This window comes from Delphinus delphis, chromosome 7, assembly GCF_949987515.2.
Source record: "Delphinus delphis chromosome 7, mDelDel1.2, whole genome shotgun sequence".
NCBI classification, from domain to species: Eukaryota; Metazoa; Chordata; class Mammalia; order Artiodactyla; family Delphinidae; genus Delphinus; species Delphinus delphis.
The window spans coordinates 2,182,228-2,202,498 of NC_082689.1; the positions used below are offsets into that span (position 1 = coordinate 2,182,228).

At 61.5% G+C, this 20,271-nt stretch overlaps 1 protein-coding gene across 2 annotated transcripts in view; it reads left to right on the forward strand.

The window, feature by feature from the left end:
* HDAC4 (histone deacetylase 4) overlaps positions 1–20,271 on the forward strand; it is a 284,834-nt gene that overhangs the window by 232,806 nt on the left and 31,757 nt on the right. Inside the window, exons 14-18 of one of the 2 annotated variants that reach the window (XM_060015821.1) lie at positions 813–999; positions 4,021–4,154; positions 6,785–6,905; positions 14,179–14,225; positions 18,069–18,176. In XM_060015821.1, coding sequence (XP_059871804.1) covers positions 813–999; positions 4,021–4,154; positions 6,785–6,905; positions 14,179–14,225; positions 18,069–18,176 — 597 coding nt within the window. The remainder of the gene's footprint in view (positions 1–812; positions 1,000–4,020; positions 4,155–6,784; positions 6,906–14,178; positions 14,226–18,068; positions 18,177–20,271) is intronic. The other variant, XM_060015822.1, reaches the window with a different exon arrangement.

Below are 20,271 nucleotides of genomic sequence, written 5' to 3' on the forward strand. Positions count from 1 at the left end.
AGCCCTAGAGTCTCATCCGGCGGAGGCCCTTTGGTTTGCAAACTTCCCGCTTTCGGACCTTTTGGCATTCTCACAGAAGCCCGTTCTTCACATGGAAGATACCTTCTGTGAAAAAGGAGCTTGTAAAGTGTGTGTTTAACCCACCCACTTTTACTCTGGTTATTTTTGGCTAAAGTGGGGTCCGGGGGATTGCGCTCTGGGTCCAGGCCTCGGAGAGGTGCACCCACACCCCCCGGCCCTGACGCCCAGACCGCTGGGCCCTGGCCGTCTCTGCCTCAGCCGTCCTTCCCGTCCTGGCGTGAGGACGTGTGAGACCAGGAGAGGGAAGAGGTCGGGGATGGAGAAGAAGTCGCATTTCCGCCATGATGTGCTTTTCATCCAAGTTTCTGGCGTGCAGACCAAGTGGTCCTGGTCGAAACCAGACTGGCCGGGAGTGCTGTCGAGCCCCGTCGGCGTGGCTTCCTGCGCCAGTGCCTTTCTTCACACCTCCGAGCCCCGCCCCGAGCACCCTCTGCCCGGCCGCCCTGCCTCCCTGGGTGCCACCTCCTCAGGGACCCCCCGCGGCCCCCCGGCTGGGCCGGGCCTCCCTGTCAGCCCTGACCGGACTCGCCGGGCGTCTCCGCTGATGGTCTGTCTTCCCACGGGGATGTCCGGTCTGGTCGGGGCCAGCGCAGGCTGTCCACCCGGTGCCACCCGAGGGCCAAGGGCCGGGTGGATGAGCGACTTGGGAGGAGGGGACACACGTAGCCCTCCAGCCAGGGGCAGGAGCTGCCTGGAAGCAACAAAAATGGCTCTTGTCTCCTCTCCCCCAGCAAGCCCTCCTCCTGGAGCAGCAACGGGTCCACCAGCTGAGGAGCTACCAGGCGTCAATGGAGGCGGCCGGCATCCCCGTGTCCTTCGGCGGCCACCGGCCTCTGTCCCGAGCGCAGTCCTCCCCCGCGTCCGCCACCTTCCCCATGTCTGTGCAGGAGCCCCCGACCAAGCCGCGGTTCACCACAGGTAACGTGGGGCAGGGGGTCGGGGCTGTGGCCCGGGCAGACGTGAGGGGGCGGGAGGCGCCACTGCGGGGCCTGCGCGGGCCGGGCGGCTTCCTGTCCGCAGTCAGCAGGGCAGCGACCTTGCCCTTTCTCATCCTTCCCGACCTCGAACTGAGTGCTCGGCCAGGACCTCGCCTGTGAGGCCCAGGTGACCCCGTGCGGTGTTTGCGCATCGCGTGAGAGCAGGGCTCGGCCAGCCCTGGACGCTTGCTCTCTGCACCGAGCTGTCCTCCACCTGTGCTGCCTCACTGCCCCGCCCGGCCGGGGAGAAGTCTGCGGGCAGGACCCTCTGCCTCTGCCTGAAGGGCGCTCCCCGCAAGTCAGGGCTGAGAACGGTAGCCAAGTGAGGCATCCACCAGGGTCTGAGGCACTGGCCTCTGTCGGGCCGAGGCTGCTCCCGGGGCAGCCTCCACCCTGCCCCACCCCGCCTGGGACGGGAGGGTGGCCGGGATAGTGCCTCACACTGTTCTCATCTAACTCATTGGATGTTTCTTCTTGGTGGCACGTTAAGGTAAAGTTATCTAAATACACAACAGTTTCATCCTCCTCCAAACAGTTCTCATAAAACACCCAGTTTTTCTGCACACTGGGATGTGCAGACGTGGCCGTGTTCTCTCTGTCAGGTCTCGGGATACTGCTCACATTCAGGGAAAAGTTTCATAGTCAGTATCTCCAGAAGTTAAGTTCTTGCTTTTCAGAAGGAAAACCAGAAAACTGCCAAGTATCACCAATAGGATCAGCAGGTGACTCTTTAAAGTGTGAGGCCCTGGCCATTGGCTGAGGTAGGTCCATTGTTAGAAGGGCGCAGCTCCCGTGACAGACCCCAGGACCACAGTGGAAACGCTCCCGTGTCAGATGTGCCCCCGGGCGGTCAGCGGTCCCACCAGGGAGCCTGCGGGCCGGCATGACGTCACCAGCAGTGGCCCGGCCGCTGGACCCTGCTCTGTTGATGGACCTCCTTAGTTTGTCTTCGTTATCAGTTTTTTTTTTTAATGTATAAAACAGCGCATATTCACTGTAAGAAAGCACACATGGGAGTTCCCTAGCGGTCCAGTGGCTAAGACACCGCGCTCCCAAGGCAGGGGCCCTGGGTTCTATCCTCGGTCAGGGAACTAAGATCCCACGTGCTGCAACTAAGGACCGGCGCTGCCAAATAAATAAATAAATACTTAAAAAAAAAAAAAAAAGGACATGTGATGGAAACCTGAGAAGCTAACGGGTGCCCCAACCCTGCCCCCCGGAGGAGCCATTGTCGGCGTTCAGGTCACACCTCCTGGGTTGTTTCTGCGCGTAGCCAGGCAGACAGGTAGACACAGACGTTGTGCATTTTACGAAGCCAGGACTCTGGGGCCCCTGCACTGCTGTCGGCCATTCTTGGCGTCTTCCGAGCCCACGCGCGTCTGCCCAGCATGCTGGCCGCTCCCCGCTCACTCTGCAGGCCGGCTCTGCTGCCGTTTCCCGTCTGTGAAAGGGGATGACAGTGGCATCACCTTGAAGTTCCTGGCCTCGTGGCCAGTAAACGTCAGGAGGCGATTTTATCACCACGACGATGCTGTGGAGGGGCGGGTGGCCGTGTCGTGGCACTGATGGGCCTCTAAGCTGTGCACATACATACGTCCGTGCCGTCCACGTAGACGTGTGTGTGCATCTGTTACGCGCTACCAGGCACACCCTCGTTAGCGCACTGACTGTAAACCTGCCCCTGTCCTACTGCTTTTTTTACCAGAAGTCCAACCCCACTCTCCCCTGTCCCACCGCTCAGTTTTGCTGGTGGTCCCAGAATCCCTCCAATGCAAGGGGACTGACTCCCATTAGCCCAACTTCTAAGAGACTGAGCGGGGAGGCTCGGGCACTGCCGTGTCCAGCTGGACCTGTAGGAACAGGCTCACCTCGAAGCTCGTTCCCCCGGAGGCTGGTGCTAATGCCTCCACTTGGCAGCATCAGACGTGGAGAAGGAGCGGCCGTGGGCCTCTGACTCCGCGGCCCCTGCTCTTTGCCTGGCGCTCCCTCCCTTCTCCACCTGAACGAGCAGATGTTAGTGACAGGTGCCGGTGGCTGCCAGGGCGTCCACTCACCCAGCCACCTTCCCACTGTCCCAACCCTGCGAGACGAGGTGTGTGACTGTGCTGTGTCGGGGACAACAGGGCCGCCTCCTGGCAGATGTCACCAGGGGCTGACCCCCCCCCGCCCCAGGAGGGGCATGGCACGGAGGGGGGGAGGCTCCTGGTGGAAGCTGAAGGTGACCACACCCACCCGCCCCCCCCCCTTTCTCCAGACATGCATGTTCCACCACCTTCCACGCAGCTGCCAGGTGACATCAGTCACTTTGATCAGCTGGAAGGGCCACCGCTTCCCTGCGGCGGAGCCCAGGCTGGTGAGGCTGCGGCACTCCCTCCTGAGGGTGACCCCGCCGCTGGGCCGGCTCTGTGCTGGGCACCCTCAGGCTTGAACAGCTTCCAGCGCTGTCCCAAGTGGAGAGTGCAGAGCTGGGGAGTGAGTGCGAGTTCCTGGACTCCATTTACGTCCGTTTCTAGGGTGATTTTAAATGCGCTTGCGTCCGTGTGTGTGTGCGAGCGCGAATGTGAGCTCCACGCGCCTGTCCAGCTGCTCTGCAAGGTTCTGAGGGCAGAACTGAGCCTCTGGGCCCCAAGAACCTTGGACAGATCTCAGTCCACAAGGTTGAACCGCTCGATAGAGAAGTCCCCTGACAGAGAGACTCGAGTTTTGGACCCAAATCTCACTTGTTTCTGGGTCAGCGCAGTCCCCTGGACGTGAGTGCCACAGGGCTCACAGCCGAGAGACTGCCTTCTTGGTTCTTCCTGCCCCGCCTGCCCCCCGCACCGCAGGCCGCTCAGCTCCCTCCACACCCTGGGTGGCGGGGACTCTGACCGTTGGCGAGTGCCGTGAGCGGGCGGTGGGCGGGGGCAGCTGCCCGGGACCCCGAGGGCTCGTCTGACAGCGGCCGCCTCCACCTCTGCCGCAGGCCTCGTGTACGACACGCTGATGCTGAAACACCAGTGCACCTGTGGGAACACCAACAGCCACCCCGAGCACGCCGGGCGCATCCAGAGCATCTGGTCCCGGCTGCAGGAGACCGGCCTTCGAGGCAGATGCGAGGTGAGGCCCGCCCCGTGGGCAGCAAGGAGGCGGCCCACGCGGGCCGAGTGAGCCAGGGCTTGAGCGGGGGAGGCCTGGGGGAGGACACGGGCCCTGCAGGCGGGCGCACGGGCCTGGCTTCCGGAGGAATGCCGAGCTCTCCTGTCCTGCACCTCCTCTCGCACGCTCCTGTTCTCTGGGAAGCCAGCCCCTAGCCAGGCTCCCCGTCAGCACCCGGGTCACACGGCCAGGCCGTCCCAGGGCCTCTGCCGCAAGGGCGGGGTCCGGGGGATCCGTCATCCTGTTGGCTTTCCCTTGGAAGTTCTCTTACTTGATTTTTTCCGAGAGTCTCTCCCAGGGTGTGGGGAGCCTCCGGACCCCGAGGCAGGGAGGGTGTGCGGGCCGGTCTGGTCTGCTTGGCGTTGGTTCCCAAGCGCAGCACTGCCCCTGCCTCTGCCCCTCTGAGCGCGGGCCCTCACGTCTGTCCCAGCCACCTGGCAAGGGGACCACGCTGCCTGCCGACAAGGCGGGCTGAGCTGCCTCTGTTCCGGCCCGTCGGGGCCTGGGACTCACGCTGCCCACCCACCGTTGCGGTGGCCCCAGGCCCATGAGGACAGGAAGGCTCTGCTGAAGGACCGTTGAGGCTCCTCCAGCCCTCTGATGGGGGAGAGACATTTCCTGGCATGCGGCCATCAAGAGGGTCTTGAGCTCTGGGGTGAGAGGAAACAGAGGACCGTTTGTGCAGGTGCACGGGGAGGGGGTGGGGGGAGCTCCAGGCCGTGGGCGCCACAGCATCGTCATCCGTGGAGCGGGGCAGGAGGCCTCCCCTCCCAGGAGCCCTCTAGGACAGTGGCAGCCAGCCCCCCACGTGCCCACCAAGTGGGGGCCTGCTGTCTGCCCACACACTGGGAACCCCGTGAAGCCAGGGATGGGGTGCAGGGTGGCCCTGGAAAGCTAGAGCCCCGTGGATGAGCAGAACGTATGCGTCCGTCCTTCACAGCCCAGTGCAGCCCGTCTGGAGGGCGGGCGTGGCCCGAACCCCACTCTGCCCCCCATCCAGACCCCTTCCCCAGAAGCCAGTATTTAGGAGTTGAGGTCAGTTGTCCCGCGTGACCCCATCTCTCTGCCAGTTTATGGCGATACATGGTGTTTGGAGGGGAAAGCATGGGGCCTGGGTCCAGAATCCTGTCCTGGAGTCCCTCTGGAGAGGAGGGGGACCCCGAGGTTGTGGGCTGGAGCCCTGGGCACCTGCTCCCGGATCCCGTGAGACTGCACCACTGGGGGGCAGCATCGCCCTGGCGGACGCACCCTCCTCCTCCGCTGCAGGACCACCACCACCCCCCGCCCCCCACCCTCCCACCCCACCCCCCGCTTCCCAGGCGCCGCTTCCTTCGCCCCCAGGAGGGTCCCCTCGGGCCTGGGGCCTCCAGGGTAGTTTCAAGGCAGGAGACGGAGGCGAGGGGAGCAGACCGAGCTGCTCGTCCAGCCCCCTGGCACTGAGGGCCAGCGCCGATGGCCGCAGGGGCCCCCGGGTAGCGAGGAGACCCGGGGTGAAGGGCCAGGCATGCCCTCGACATGCGGGGACGCTCACCATGCGGGGCACCTGCAGGTCCAGAGGGTGACACATGTTCCCTTGGCCGAGGGAACACGGGTTGTTGGAGGGGCCCCTGACAGAGGAGAAGCAGAGGGACCAGGCGACCCCCCGGTGCCCAGGCCTCCCGGCCAGCGCCCCTCACTCCACGGGGTGGGCAACCTTCTCTGCGGCCTCGTGGCCCCTCCACGAGGAGGAGGCCAGGCCGGCAGAGCCTCGGTCACAGCCGGCCTCCGGTTCCCCTGCCCTGTGCTCCTGCATCGGCAGGCGTCGCTGGGAGGCCTGTTGTACCGTTAGGAGCGGTTCTGGGGCCTCCCTGGAGGTTCCCGGGGGGAGCACAGCTCCTGGCCTGCCCCTGCACGGGGGTGCGTCCGGCCCGGCGAGCCCACGGGCTCCCCCTGGGCCCCCAGGGTCCTGTTGGCTCTTCCTGTGTCGCTCTGGCCCTCGGAAAGTATAAAGAAGTGTCAGCTGGAATCCCGCTTCACAAACCAGCCTCCTTCTCAAAGGTTAAGTAAATGTGGCTCAGCTCAAGATAATTTCTGGAGAACATCTGAAAGTAGCCGAGGCGTCCAGATCTGAGGAATTTCCAAACCGAAGAAAAATGCAGACGGACACGCAGACCGGGGTGTCAGACGACTGCGGGCCGTCTCAGGCTCGCAGGAAGGCTCGGAGGTGCCCAAGGAGCTGGGGTCTGGCCCCCGCGTCCTGAGAGCAGGTCCACCCCCAGGCAGCTCGTCTCTCTTTTAAGACCAGACCCCGGCAGTTGGAGAGCAAAGCAGTAATTTGATGCCAAGTCAGTGTGTGACTGTGAAGGTTAACGCGTTGAAGGCTGGAATTATCTTTTTCTAAAACGTTTTCCTAAGTTTTCATTGAAGTGCAAACCCTGTAAAACACTCCTTAAATATTTTCTCAAATGTCGCATCGGGCGATGTTTGCTTTGGATTCCACAGTAACCGAGTAATTTTGCGCTCGTGCCCGTACAGAGTTTCATCTCCTCCTGGGTGCCAGTCTTCTGCTGAGGCTCACCCCTGCAGTGTCCTGTCTTGTTCTGTCCCCGCAGTGCATCCGCGGACGCAAGGCCACCCTGGAGGAGCTGCAGACGGTGCACTCGGAGGCGCACGCCCTGCTCTACGGCACAAACCCCCTCAACAGGCAGAAACTGGACAGTAAGAAACTTCTAGGTATTTCAAGACCTTCTTTACCTTTACTGCCGAGGCTGCTTCCAGCCCTGGCCTCGCCCGAGGCCCCGCCGTCCCACCTGCATGCCCCCCGCTGCACAGGCGAGTGTCGCCCACCAGGCTCTGTGCGGGCAGCTGGGGCAGGGATGACCCTTCTCCGTGGTGCCCGGGCCAGGCTCTCAGGTGAGGGGCCGGAGGAGAGATTTCCACGCTCGGCATTCACGTGGGCAGTTGGTTTCTTGCTTTGTGTCCGGTGTCTTGGGGAGAAAATGGGCTGAGAACCAGTGGTTTTGCAGAATGTCAAATAGTAGAGCTGGGTTGCTGGAGGCCACCCGGCCACCCCGCACCGGGCCTGGAGTCGGTCTGGGGGACGCTCTTCGAGGCTCGGGGGGGCACCGTGGCAACCCGAGCCCCCCGCCCCACACCGGGCCCCTCCTCCCCGGGGGCCAGGGGCTTCGGCTTTGGCAGGCAGCCCCCGCCAGATGAGGGGGCGGGACCTGGGCCTGACGGAAGGAACCTCCTAACAGGCATCTTCTGCTTTGGGAGGTGGTGAGAGTCTCCCCATAAGGCAGGGGGGGTCTGACAGAAGGGCAGGGTCCCCCAGGCTCCCGGGCGCAGGCGCCCGCCCCCCTCCGGGCAGGACCCCTGCTGAGTAATTCCCTCCCCCGCTTCCCAGCCGCCAACCGTGGGTTTCCTTCCCCATCCCTGCCTTTGCCGCCTGGGGAGAGAAGCCCCCTGGGGCTCCTCCCTGAGCCGAGCCAAAGCAGGCAGCAGGGGCCTAGGAATCACAGCCGCTGGGGCCCAGATGTGGCGGGGGAAGGGGTGGGCTGTGCGCTGTTTCCTCTGGTCTCCGTGCCAGGTGCTGCGAAGGTCACATCTCTGTGCCCGGCCCTGCGCTGGACCGGCTTGACCCTCCTGGGGATCCTGCAGCGCGGCTGTGCTCCCTCCCTGGGCACTCATGCGCCCCTTCGCTCATTCGTGCGCCTGGGGAGCACGTCTTCTCCTCTGCTGCGCGCCCGGTAGGCGCTGAGCCCCCCTAGAGCGGGGAGCTGGGGTGGCGGAGGCCGCGAGGAGACACTCGGGCTCTGGCCTGGGGGGGGTGGGGGCCGTGTGTAGCAACAGGGCTTTTAAAAGACAGAAACCCTCGCACCTGGGAGGCAGGGAAGGAGCAGGAGACCCGGGGCTGGACGGCCGGTGCCAGGCAGTGGGCTGCAGAGCGGCACGGGGACGGACACCCCCAGCTCCGCCTGCTGACTCGGACAGCCCAGGGACAGTGACCGCAGGGACCCTGGCCCCGGGGTGCAGGACAGGCGGGGCTCAGACAGGGGACCGGGCCACAGGGGCCTGAGAGGCCTCCGTCCCGACGTCCTGCCAACCCCACAGCCCTGGACAGAAAGGCACAGGGTCCCTGGGCTGGGACAGACACAGGCACAGAGCACGGTAAGGCCACCACCCCCCGCCCCTGCTGGGCTCCCAGCACACTGACCTTTACCCCCGGGCAGAGATGGGGACCTCCTTCAGGGACTGACTAGCCCAAAGGAAGCTGTCATCAGGGGCCCCACAGCAGATGGCCCCCTACGGTCCTTGACGTGGTGCTGATGGTTCAGAAGGCCGCCGTGTCCCCGCCGTGTCCCCGCACCTTCCACCGGCTTTACGTCCTCACTCTGGGCCACGAACAGAAGACCAAGGACTATCGGCACCTTGGAAGGTGCTCAGCGGCAGCTCGGAGGCCAGACTCCTGGGTGGGTGGGGGGACCGGAGGGGGCGCTGCAGAGGGAGCCAGGAACAGCATTAAAATCCTTAAAGAGGGCAATTCCACATCCACAGAACGTGAGCAAGGGTCATAGAGAAGGGAAGAAACAGAACAGAGAGGAAAGTGAAACATGGTCACAGAATCGAGTCCTGGGGCTGGAAGGAACGGTGAGTCAAGGTCCCGGAAAGTGGAGCAGGAAGGTGACCAGAGCTGGAAACCAGGAGACGGGAGAAAAGAAGAAAATCCAAGGAGCGTTCCTCGCACTCAGGGCCCAGGGAGCAGGGGCTTCCGGAGGACACGGAAAGGAAAGGAAAGCATCTGGGGTGATCACGAGAAGGTCCCAGGACCGGAGGACCAGCCGCCGGCCGCGAGAACCCTGCCAGGGAGCACCGCTGGGAAATCTCAGAGCACAGGGACAAGATGCAAGGGTGCTGCGATGTTCCAGGGAGGGGACCAGGTCTGCCAGGAACCAGGACGACGTCAGGCCCCTCGGTAGCAGTGCAGCGCCTGGCCCGTTCTGGGGGAAGGTTCTTTCCAGCCTGAAGTTTTCACCCAGCCAGACTTGGTCAAGTATGAGGGTGAATCAGGGCGCGTCCAGGCTTGCTCCCTGCCCCGAGGCTGGACATGCGAGCTCAGGGTGCCAGCGTGGTGGGTGAGGGCCTCTTGCCGGTTCACAGCCGGTGCCTTTTGCTGGGTCCTCATGGTGGGAGGGGTGAGGGAGCTCTCCCGGGTCTCTTTTATAAGGGCACTAACCCCATTCATGAGGGCTCCATCTTTACGGCTTAATCACCTGCCGAAGGGCCCACCTCCTAATATCACATTGAGGGTGAGGGTTCCAACATGTGAATTTGGGGGGGCAAAAACACTGAAGCCATGTCAGTCACAGAGGCCCCCCCCCGAGGATGATGAAGGCAGGTCAGGAGGCCGCCCGTTCCCCGTGTGGAAGCCCCCAGGACAGCCGGGACCAGTGTGGCTGAGAAGCCTCCTGTCGGGCTGTCTCCACCAAAGTGTCCACCGAGCTGCACGGCCACGGTGGCCAGACCAGGGCCCGCGATAGCCTGCCCAGGGTCTCCTCTTGTCTTGGCCACGCAGCCCCTGTTCCTCACTCAGGCTCTGCTGCCTGGGTCAGCTGGGGGCTCACTTCGCCCACCCCCAGGAGTGGGGGTGGTCATAGTGGGCCGAGGAAGACCTCCAGAGCCGCTCCCCCGACATCCACGTCCCAGGCCTGGTCCCTGGCCCGGCCAGGTGCCCTGGCTGTTGTGAGCCCTGCTCTGCAGACACACATGGACTCCAGGGAAGTAGACACTCCGGCTCCTGTCCCGGGAACTGCTGCCCCCCAAGGGCCCTGTGTCCTCACTCAGCGAGGTTCGTCCCTGCTACTCAGTTTGGTTTTCCAAAGCTCGGCCACGTGGGTTAGGATAACACACAGGAAACCAGGAGGTGTATGGGGGCGACTGGCCCGAGGAGGGGGTCCCCATTCCCCGTGGAAGGGGGCACGCTGCTCTCTTCTCTCCCTCGGCCGAGGGGCGTCTACGATGCAGACTGGACACAGATACGGAATAGACTCTTCAGAGTGTACAACGTCCTCCACTTGGCGCCCCCAAAACGCATCTGTGTCCTCTGAGCTGAGAGGGCTTGTTGGGGGTGCCCAGGCCCCGCACCCAGAGTCATGGACTCGGGAGGGCAGGGAGGTCTAAGCCGGCTGCCCCCAGGAAGGGGCCCAGGGCTCCGGAGGACAGGTGACACCCGGGAGAGCCCAGAGGCTGGGCCCAAGGCACAGGGAGGGGGGTGGATCGGAGCAAGAATGTCCAGAAATGAGACGGAGCGCCGGCCGGGCCCAGAGGACGGGGTCTGGCCTGGGCCCAGGCAGGGCTTTGTGGAAAGGAGGCATCAAGGATGAGGACGGTGTGGATGGGGGAGAAGGTCAGCGGGCTCGGAGGGAGGGGCCAAGTGGGCCAAGTGCAGGGTCTTCAGGCCGGCACGTCCGGCAGGGCCCCGGGATCCCCCAGGAAACGCAGAGCCCGGCTCCTGGACCGTTCTCCCGCACGGGAGGGGCTGCTCGTGGGCCCCGGGACCGGTAGCCCCCGCTTCAGCAGTCTCCAGGAGCGTCCGGGGGCCTCAGCCCGGGGAGCAGCCGGCCTCCCCCTGAACGCACAGTGTGGCCCAGAGTCCACGCACGCTCCATGTCCCTCCCCTGGTCAGCCCGCCAGGAGTCCTGCAAGCCCGTCTCCTGGGCGTGCACTGCTCCATGGGGCAGGGGATCGGGTGACGACGGGAGGATGGTCTCCCTGCAGGCACGGAGGCTCGGGTCCCCCGCCAGGAGGACGGGTGAGGCTTCCAGTCTGGTGCCAAACTAGGCTTAAGACGGGTGATGGGAAATGAGAGACGCCGGAGCCGGGAGTCCTTGGGGAAGAGTAACCGGTGGGTGAGCCAGGAGACGGCGCTTTCCTCCCGCCAAGCCGTGTCCGTGACCACATGGGGGGTCCCCCTCAGTTCATCCAGCATCTCCGTCCCTGGAAGCCCCTCTGCCGCTCGTGGCTTCTTTGTTGAAGTGTTCGTCCACCATCTCAGACGCCGCTCCGCCCATAGGCAGCCGCGGGAGTGTATTTAGTGTTTCTTTTATGAGCCAAGTGTGTTGTCACAAACACACGTATTGTGAGCGTGTGTTCCATTTACCATAATGGTATTATAACCCGTTCTGTTTCCTTTTTCTCTCCTACTGAGTTTTGTGTTGTGAAGTCTACTCACGTTGCCGTGGGGATGCCCAAGCAGATACCTTCCTACCACTTGAGCCCTATTTACATTTCTGATGACTGTTGTAGCGTCATTACGTCAGTCTGGCTTTCCAGACGTGGTGAGAGTTGATAATGTTAACGGTACCCTGATTCGGTGTTTAAACACTACTGGGTGATCTCCCTTCCTCTTTTTAATTGAATCCACAAATTTCCAAGCCTTGTGCAAAGAGGCCTGTGTAGTGAGTGTGGGGCAGTGACAAAGCTTGGCCGGGCTGCAGGGGGCTACCTGTTCACCACCTTAGGTGTTCCTGGAAGTCAGGGTTCATCTTCTGACGGCAGCGACCTGGGGAGGGAACCTGGCCTGGTGGCTGAGGAGTGTGGACCCAGGGCTGCAGAGCACCTCATGAGTGCCTCTCCGAGCTCAGGTGAAGGGTTACTAGGCGACCCTCTGCTCACAGCATAGCAGCAGGAGCGGCGGAAGAAAGCCAGCATCTTCCCCGCGCCCGTCGGCATCCCAGCCTGCCTGTCAGCTAACCTGCCAGGACTGGGAGAGCAAGGGTGCCCCTCAAGCGTCAGACCCCCGTCTCTCGGCTTGAACATTTTGTGACCTGGCCTAGGCAGTGGTGGCCCCGCAACACAGGACGCCAGTGGGGGAGGGACTCGCTGACCAACTGGGGCCTCGGCCGAGGCGGCTGGGGCCGGGGGGAGACCAGCTGTGCGGAGAGGCCACCGCTGGGCCGCTCCGGAGCTCTGGGCCAGGACAGCTTCCCTGTTTCCCTGCTGCCCATCCGAGCACAGGCTTGTGTCCGAATTCAGGGTATCCTACCTTTTTTATTTTTGTGGTCTTTCCTGGCCGGATAATGAGCAAAATCAAAATACTCAAACGATGTATGGTTTTAATGCATCAGTCTGTAATTTCAAACACAGGAATCCAGTCTCAGCAGAGCCCCTCTCACTCATATTTACACACACACTGATGGATGTACATGGATTCACACGGGCGCTTGGATTCTTTGGGGGGAAGCTCTTACACCCCTAGCATCATGTTCCTGTGTGCTGGAATAGTTAGTGTTACGAGAACCATCTTGAAGCCATTCCCATCCCGTGGTCACCTAGAGCCACTGCCGCGTGTCAAGGGCAGGGCCGATGGGGGCACGGGGGGCTGGTGCCGCCCTCCCTGATTCAGGCCATCGGGTGAATCTGTTGCAGGACAGCGTGGTGCCGGCTCCCCTCTCCCCCGCCCCCCGCCATGCACTGCAGCCCACCCTGTCCCTCCGGCCCCAGGACCGCCCACGGGGGGCTTAGGGCAGGCCTGGGAAGCCCCTCCCAGGGCTGCTCTCCGTGGACATCACTTCCCTGCCCGCCGGCCCCTCCACCCACCTGCACACCCGCCGATTCCCCTGCAGTCGTGGCACAAGGAGAAGGCAGGCATGCCCCCAGCCTCACGGGGATGGGGCCAGAGGCTGCGTGGCTCCGCGAGGATCAGTTTAACTGATGTCAGAAGGCACGGCAGGGGAACCACAGTCAGAAGACGGGGATGCAGGCGGCTGAGGGGGCGTGACCTGGAGGAGAGCCGTGGGCGCAGGCAGGGCAGGCCCGGGGCAGGACCCACCGTCCGGGCATCTCGGAGGGGGTGGGGCATGACGGGGAGGGTCCACAGTGTGTGGTCCAGGCCAGGAGCCGGGATGAGGCGGGCACAGACCTCACCAGGCCTGCTCCCCTGGTGAGCCATCCGGACCCTGTGACCCAAGGCCTGCTTCTTTCCTGGGGCCCCGGGAGCAGCTCACGGCCACCCAAGCAGAGCTGGTGCTCGGGTTGGGGAGAGGGCAGTGTTGGGAGTGAGCCCTCCCAGCACCGGGCCCGGCTCTGCCAGGTCCAGAAAGCAGACTCCCAAGCTGGGCTGTGGAACCTGCCAGGAAAGGCCTGGGGGTCGCAGTGGGAGCGAGGTGGAAGCGGGGCAGGGGCGCCCGGCTGCACAGAGAGTCTCTCCCGGATGGGGGCAGCTCCTGAAGGGGGGTTGGCCAGCTGGAGCCTGGGCTTCACACTCCGCCAGCCCGGGGAGGGGGCGCTGGGCAGCTGTGCCGCCCTCTGGTCCTGCATGACAGGCAGGTTTTAGGCGAGTCATCAACCAGCACCCGGATCACACTGAGGAAGAAGACAGGTCCCGTTCTTGTCACCGAGGCAGGCCTGAGCCTCGTGGGACGGGGCCTGTGTCTGCAGCGTGGGCCCCGGGCAGGCCTTCTAGACGGCCAGGTTCAAGGCTGTGTGGTTTCGTAGCTGTGCACCGTCCCAGTGACCTTGGAACACTTGTACATGGGGAGGGGGCTGCTGTCATATCCCCAAAGACCCCTCGTGTCTAAAGAGCTCACCCCGGGGGGTTAACCCCAGGCCTCTTTCTCTTGCTCACAGCTGGGGAGGGCGGCCAGAGCTCAGAACTGAGAGCCAGTGTCGGGGGCAGGGAGCTCAGGGTGGTTCCCTGCCAGGTGCACAGCTCGGGCTGGAAGCAGAAGCTTCCGTGTGGTCTCCCCACCCCGTGAGGAGTGGGCTGTTGCCGTGGAGAATGCAAGGGCGCCGCAGGGGCTGGGCCTGCTCAGCCCAGGACCCACCCCCGGCCACACGGTGGTACAGTGGTACCTCTGAGGACCGTTTGCCCCTGCGTGCGTGGGACGCACTGTGCATTTTCCACAAGCGTCAGAGCGCCGTTGCGGCACCGCCCGGCCGTGCCCCCTGCAGGCTGGGGCGCTGGGTGGCCCTGCCCACCTGACCTCGGCTCTCCTTCTCCCTGCAGGCTCGCTAACATCGGTGTTTGTCAGGCTGCCCTGCGGTGGTGTCGGGGTAAGTATTTCTTTAATGTGTAAATAATGTCCTGTTTGTTCTCAGGGTCCTGGTGGTCACAGAAATCGCGGCCTTGCTCTCCGCAGAGCAGGTAATTGTTACCAGGTGTTTTCCATAAACAGGGCCTGCTGGGCGGGGCTGCCCCACCGCTCACTCGTGTGGCTTCAAAGGCCCTGTGAGCCTGTGAGCGTTTTGATGGCGGGTCTGGGGCACCTTCCTCCGGGGAAGGTCGTCTGGCACCACGGCTGGCTTTAGGAAACGGGATCTGGTGTGTGGGTCTGTCTCGTCTGACCCACCGAGCAACAGTCCACTCGTCCCAGCTCAGGTCGTGAATCCGTCATCTCACGGGGTGTGTGTTGATCCCGTATCCGAGCTCCAACCCGAAGCCCCAAGGGCAGCTCTGACTGTGGGCATGAGGTTTCTGGGCCGCGTGAGGGGGATAGAGCTGCTTCTCCGGGAGATGGAGCTCTTGAGCAGACCTGGGCAGGTAGACACGCAGGAGAACCAGCATCTTGATTTAACCTGGGCTTTCCCTGCCCGGGATGGGGGCGCGGGACCCCTCTGGGCACCCACCCCTACCTCAGCACAGCGGAGGCCAGGTCTCCGCAGCCAGAGCTGCTCCTTCCATCAGGAGGGGCTGTCCCCCCGCCCCCCGCTGCCCTCTGGATGAGGGAGGGTGAGGGCAAGGACCAGCCCCCTCCTGGCCAGTCTGCTAGCCGTGGAGCTCCCCAGCCCGGGAAGCGCTGCAGCCGGTCTCGGTCACAGAGAGGCCGGAGGACCTAGTGGACGACAAAGGCATCTCGGCTGGAAGCGCGCTTCAGCCGAACGTGAGCGTAACGACAGAGCGCGGGGTGAAGCTCGGGGTCTGGATTCCGTTATGGAAATGAAACAAAATTGTTTTCTTCCTGAGTCTTTACAAAAATCGCTGCTTTGAAAATTACCCCGTCAGAACGAGCATAAACGGCGTTTGTTCATACCACCACCAGGGCCTCCTAGAGTTATTGCATTTTGTACTGCAAAGAGGCTGCAATCTCTTAATGCGGGGCGAATTTTTGGCCAGACTTGAAAAGGCTTGGCTTTGCACTGCCCTGCAGCAGCACGCCCTGCGAGGCAGGATTTATAATTGGCAAATGAAAGCGCAATGGGGACTGGGCCTGGGGCCTTGAGCCAGGTGGCCCCTCCCCGGTGTGAAGTCCACATCCAGCCCCCAGCAGGCTACCAGCGCCCACCTCCACATCCAGACACAAAAATGCTCTGGAACACAGAGACGTGGAAAATCTCGCCAAATCGAACCCGGTCGAGAGAGGAGTCCATCAGAATAATTAGTGGGAAGTGTGAACCATAGGGCGCCTCAAGGGATCGTTCCCTTTCAGTTGTTTTCTATAACTGCCCCAATAGGAGGGCAGAGAATCGCAGTGCCCGCCCTCCCGCCTGGCTCAGCGTGGACTCGACTCGCCATGTCGCTGGTGCAGCTGCAGCCCTCTTGGGCCTCTGGATCTCCTTCCAGAGCTGGGGGCCAGCCCCCCGGGGTGTTGTCAGGGAAGCAGAGGAGACCCCAGGGGCCCAGGTGTGGCTGGGAGGGTGCAGGTCGGCTGGTGAAGCAGGGAAGGAGAGGGTGCGTTGCTTCCCCCGAAGCTGCTTGAATTAACATCTAGGTTCTGCAATGGAGCTTTTAAATGGTTTTACCTTTTTTTCCCAAGCCAAATAAGAGAAACTTCTGTTTTGCTCACCTCCTGATTATTGCATTTCCCTCCCAGCCCTGCCCTGGTAGGCCCTGGGGACCCCGAGTGCCATGGCTTCTAAGGTCCGCGGCCCACTCAGAGTGGCCACCCCGAGTGTCCACTTGAAATCTCTGTAAGGGGTCTCCCCACCCCCGTCTTCACCTTGTCTCCGTCTTTGCTGGAGGGATTGTGGAGTGTAGCCCGTGGCTCTTTCCCTTGTTTCCTGCTTCTGTATTTGTGGGTGCCCCAAGCAGGGCCGCCTTGTACTTCTGGAACTCGGGGCTCCAATCCGACCATCCCACGTTGGTCCCTGGGGAGCTGGTGGCCAGAAGCTGGGGGGCTGAGACCCCGAAGCAGTGGAAAGTGCTGTCAGGTTCTCTGGAGACACTGCAGTGGGGCTGGGGGTCTGTCCCTCACCCTGGACACGATGTTCCAGGACCTTGTGGACCCTGGGGTCATGCGGGAGGAGAACAGGGCACAGAGATCCTTCAGGGCACACGGGGGGTCAGTCCCTTTCCCCACCTGGCTCCGGTTATTAGCCTGAAACCCAAATCATTGCATTTGGAGGAGAAGTAATCTGCGTAGTTTTGCCCAAACCCGCTTTGGTGCTCGGGGGTGCGGCCTCTCGCGAGGCCCAGGCGACCGGTCGGACCCTCCTGCCAGCTCTTGCTTTGGTTTTATTGAATTGGTTCTTCGGCTGAAGCAACTGGTCCAGAATCTTCTAGTTGAGTGGCTACTTCAATGAATAACAGCACAGTATTATTTAGAACAGAAGCCGGTCTTTGAACGTTGAATATTAATGCTGTGGAGAGTGCGCTAAGTGCAGAGCGTTCTGCTGACATTTGGAAGCTATTTAAAGAACATAGAGGTTTGGTCATTGAAGAGAAGAGCCCGCACGGAATAACACTCCTCAGGAAATAGCTCGAGCTGCTCGTAAATGTATTTTAAATCATCTCGCTTTGAAGATGAAGCCCCAAGACTTCATTGAAAGAAATCCATCCGCACCACGTAATGATCAGGGCCTTTGTCAGGTGGGCAGGGGCCTGGGTGCTGACCCTGGCTGGGCCGGAGAGGGGGTGCCGGGCCCTCACCTGCGGCTCAGCCTCTGTGTCCGGGGCCCCGAGCGTTCAGCGCTTGGAAGAGGTTGCCGTGGGAAGGAGTGTCTCACCCAGGCCCGGCCGACTCTGCTGCAGGTGGAAGGGCTTATTCCTCACAGCTTCCCAGACCCTCTCTAGGCTCGGGCACCCACAGGAAGGGCACGCGAGTCCCAGGTGTGTGCGGCCGAGGCACCAGCTGCCCTGCCCTGGGGATGGCAGCGCCCTTGACCTGGAGCCAGGGGCCCCTGCTCCCTGCCCCCCAGGCTCCCGCAGGAGACTCAGCCTCCGCAGAACCGACTCGTCACGTCTGTGTCTTCCTTCCTGCCCACGTTAGCTAGAGTTTAAAAAACATATCTAATGTGTGAGTAAATAAACCAGCACGCAAACACGTTACCTGACAGGTTTGTGCCCCACACGGGTTTTTCTCTTGGAAGGGGAACAGCTACCTGGGCAGGCGTGCCATCCCCTGGGCTGAGCCCCCTGGCGTGTGTCCAAGAGCCTGGATTCTCCTCCCCTCACCCGTCCACGTGCCGTCCCTGTTAACGACTCCTGTCAAACACGCGGGGCTTCTCCTTCAGTTCAGCAAGAAATAAAGTCATAATTTGGAGGGACCTCTAATTCTAACACTTGCCACATTTGCTTTTGCTAATTGTTAGTGTAACTCAGCTGCAGTTGCAGTTAAAAAAAGAAGGGAACTAGGTAACCTTGACATCGTGACTCCTAGCATGGAGTATTTTGGAGCAATTGAGAAAAGAAATGACACCTCAGGAAGGGGTAAAAACGCAGGCGTGCTATTGTCGGTGCGCGCACTGTTCTTTCTCTGTTTAGTATTTTTTGGCATGTCTTCAAAAAAAAAAAGCCCGAATGTGAGCTGGGTATGTTCTGTAATTAGTCAAGGAGAGATGGCAGGCTCTGGTTTTAGAGGCAGAGCACAGGGGCCCCCGGCTGCACGGCCACCTGGCCGCGATGGGGGGGTGACTCTGACCAAGGACGCCGGCCTTATTGCGGGCCTGATGTCTTCACAGGTAGACAGTGACACCATATGGAACGAGGTCCACTCGTCAGGGGCAGCCCGCCTGGCCGTGGGCTGCGTGGTGGAGCTGGTCTTCAAGGTGGCCACAGGGGAACTGAAGGTCAGTGCGGACCAGCGGGAGGGGTCCTGGGAGGACACAGCCCCGGGGGGTGGGGGGGTAGGAGGAGGTGGGGAGGGACAGCCCGCCCGCTTCGCTCCCCCTCTGGACAGGCACCTGGTGGCTGTGATGGGGAGTATGGGCGGACCCAGCTCTGTCATCACTGTTGAACCCAAGGGGACTTTTCCCACGCTTGTGAAAACACGTGTAATGATACAGCATTTCTCAAAGAATTCGATCTCGGGAACATGCTACGTTCTTACAGTGGCTGAAAAATCCCGAAGAGCTTTTGTCTTTATGAGTTGTGTCATCAGCCTTGACCACTCACTAGAGTTTAAAACGGAGGCTTTTAAAATATTTATTAATTTAAATATAATGATAAGAGCTTAGTCGCTCAGCTGGACTCTCACACCTGCTTCTGCTTCCGTGTCTGGTGACGTGTTGTTTTAGTTGAAGCACACGAAGAAAATCTGGCCTCGCGCAGGTGCAGAACTAGGGAATGGGGAGTATTTTAAGAGCTTTTCCAGATAATTGTGGGCATTCTTCTTTGACGCTTTGCCAAAATTCAACAAGTGGCAGCTTCTTGAAGATGAGCTACAGTGTGGACCCTAGAACAGCGTCAGCGAGCTTGTCCTCCTGTGCGAGAAATTCCGTCAGCCTCGCACGTGGAGCCGCTCATTTATCCTGACGTTTGCACAGTGCGTGGTTGTTTGGAAATAGGGACTCACTGGATCACGTAGGTGTTCCAAATCTGGACACATTTTATTATACGGCGTCCAAAGCATCACCAATCTTTGAAACCATGAATGTCACCACCCATCTCATCAGGAAGGTCTTCTCAGTGCTGGGAAGAGCTGAGCCGAATACAAGTTGTCCAGAGTTCTCGGTTTCACGGGAAAGCTCAAATCCCACCCCTGACACAGCCACTGTCTGTCGTTTTCGTTGAGGTGACAGCCCCGCGGGTTATTTACACGCCTCCCCACCTCTTTGCACGGGTGTTAAAAAGACGTCGAGGTTTAATGAAATTGATAAGTTTTACTGCTTCTTCGGGGCACTGACACGGAGCTTCCTTTTCCCTGCAAACGTGTGTGCCCGGGCCTCCTCCTGCTACCGTACCCGAAGGCCACCCGCCATCGCTGCCCGCCGCCGGTCAGCTCTCAGCTCCGCGGGAAGGGCACAGAGCCTTGGGGTTTATATGCAAAGGCCCCCGGGGCACGGGACCCCTGGGGCCCACGTCCCCATGCAGAACCGCAGCGCTGGGTCCTGTGCAGGAGAGGGGAGATAGTTGGCAGCGCCAAGCGTGCCGAGGCGGGGCTCCCACTAAGTGTGCCCCCCCCGTCCCCCCCTGAGCTGGTCTCTGCAGCCGGCTGGGTACACTTCCCACGCCCGGTCAGCATGGTCCGCGACCCATGGGTCTCTGTTACAGACCTCGATCGCACGGCCTCCTGCGCTTGTGAGACCCGGGGTGCCGGTCTAAACCATTTTTATTATGGTGGCTGCAGGATGGTTTGCGGATGGTTCTTTTAAAGCATAAGTGACTCAGGGGTCCTAAGCAGGGGTGGGGACTGAAGCTCCTCTCCAGCCTCTGAGATTTTCTTTCTAAGCGTTAGTGATTGTTTTCTGCCTCGCTCAGTCCCCTGGGAACTGAGCTGCACTGACAGCAGAGAGATTCACGTTAAGGCCAAACTAGGGCACAGCATCTGTGCAGCGGCCGAGCCTTCTCCGTTTCATCTGCGTCCAGGGCTCCCGTCAAGCTGCTTCCTGGGGAGGCTGGTTACGATCAGAGGGGGGCCGCGGTGCCCCTTCCACTCCTACCCTGCTTCCCCAGCTGAGCAGCTCCCAGCCTTGCCAGCAGGCTGTCAAAGATAGAAAATCGGGGACGGACTCACCTTTTATCTTAGTAATTTGTGATAACCAGCAGGGCTCGTTCAGAGAAGGGACCTAGATGTCTTTGAAGTGCTCACAGCCAGCCCTGTATCCTGCCCTACGTCTGTGCGCCCGCAAGGCAGCTGGAAACCGTGTCCTCACGCACACTCTGCCTTTTCTCACTGACCTGAAACCAATCTTTTGTCCCCATGTCTCCTTTTTGGTGTCGCGC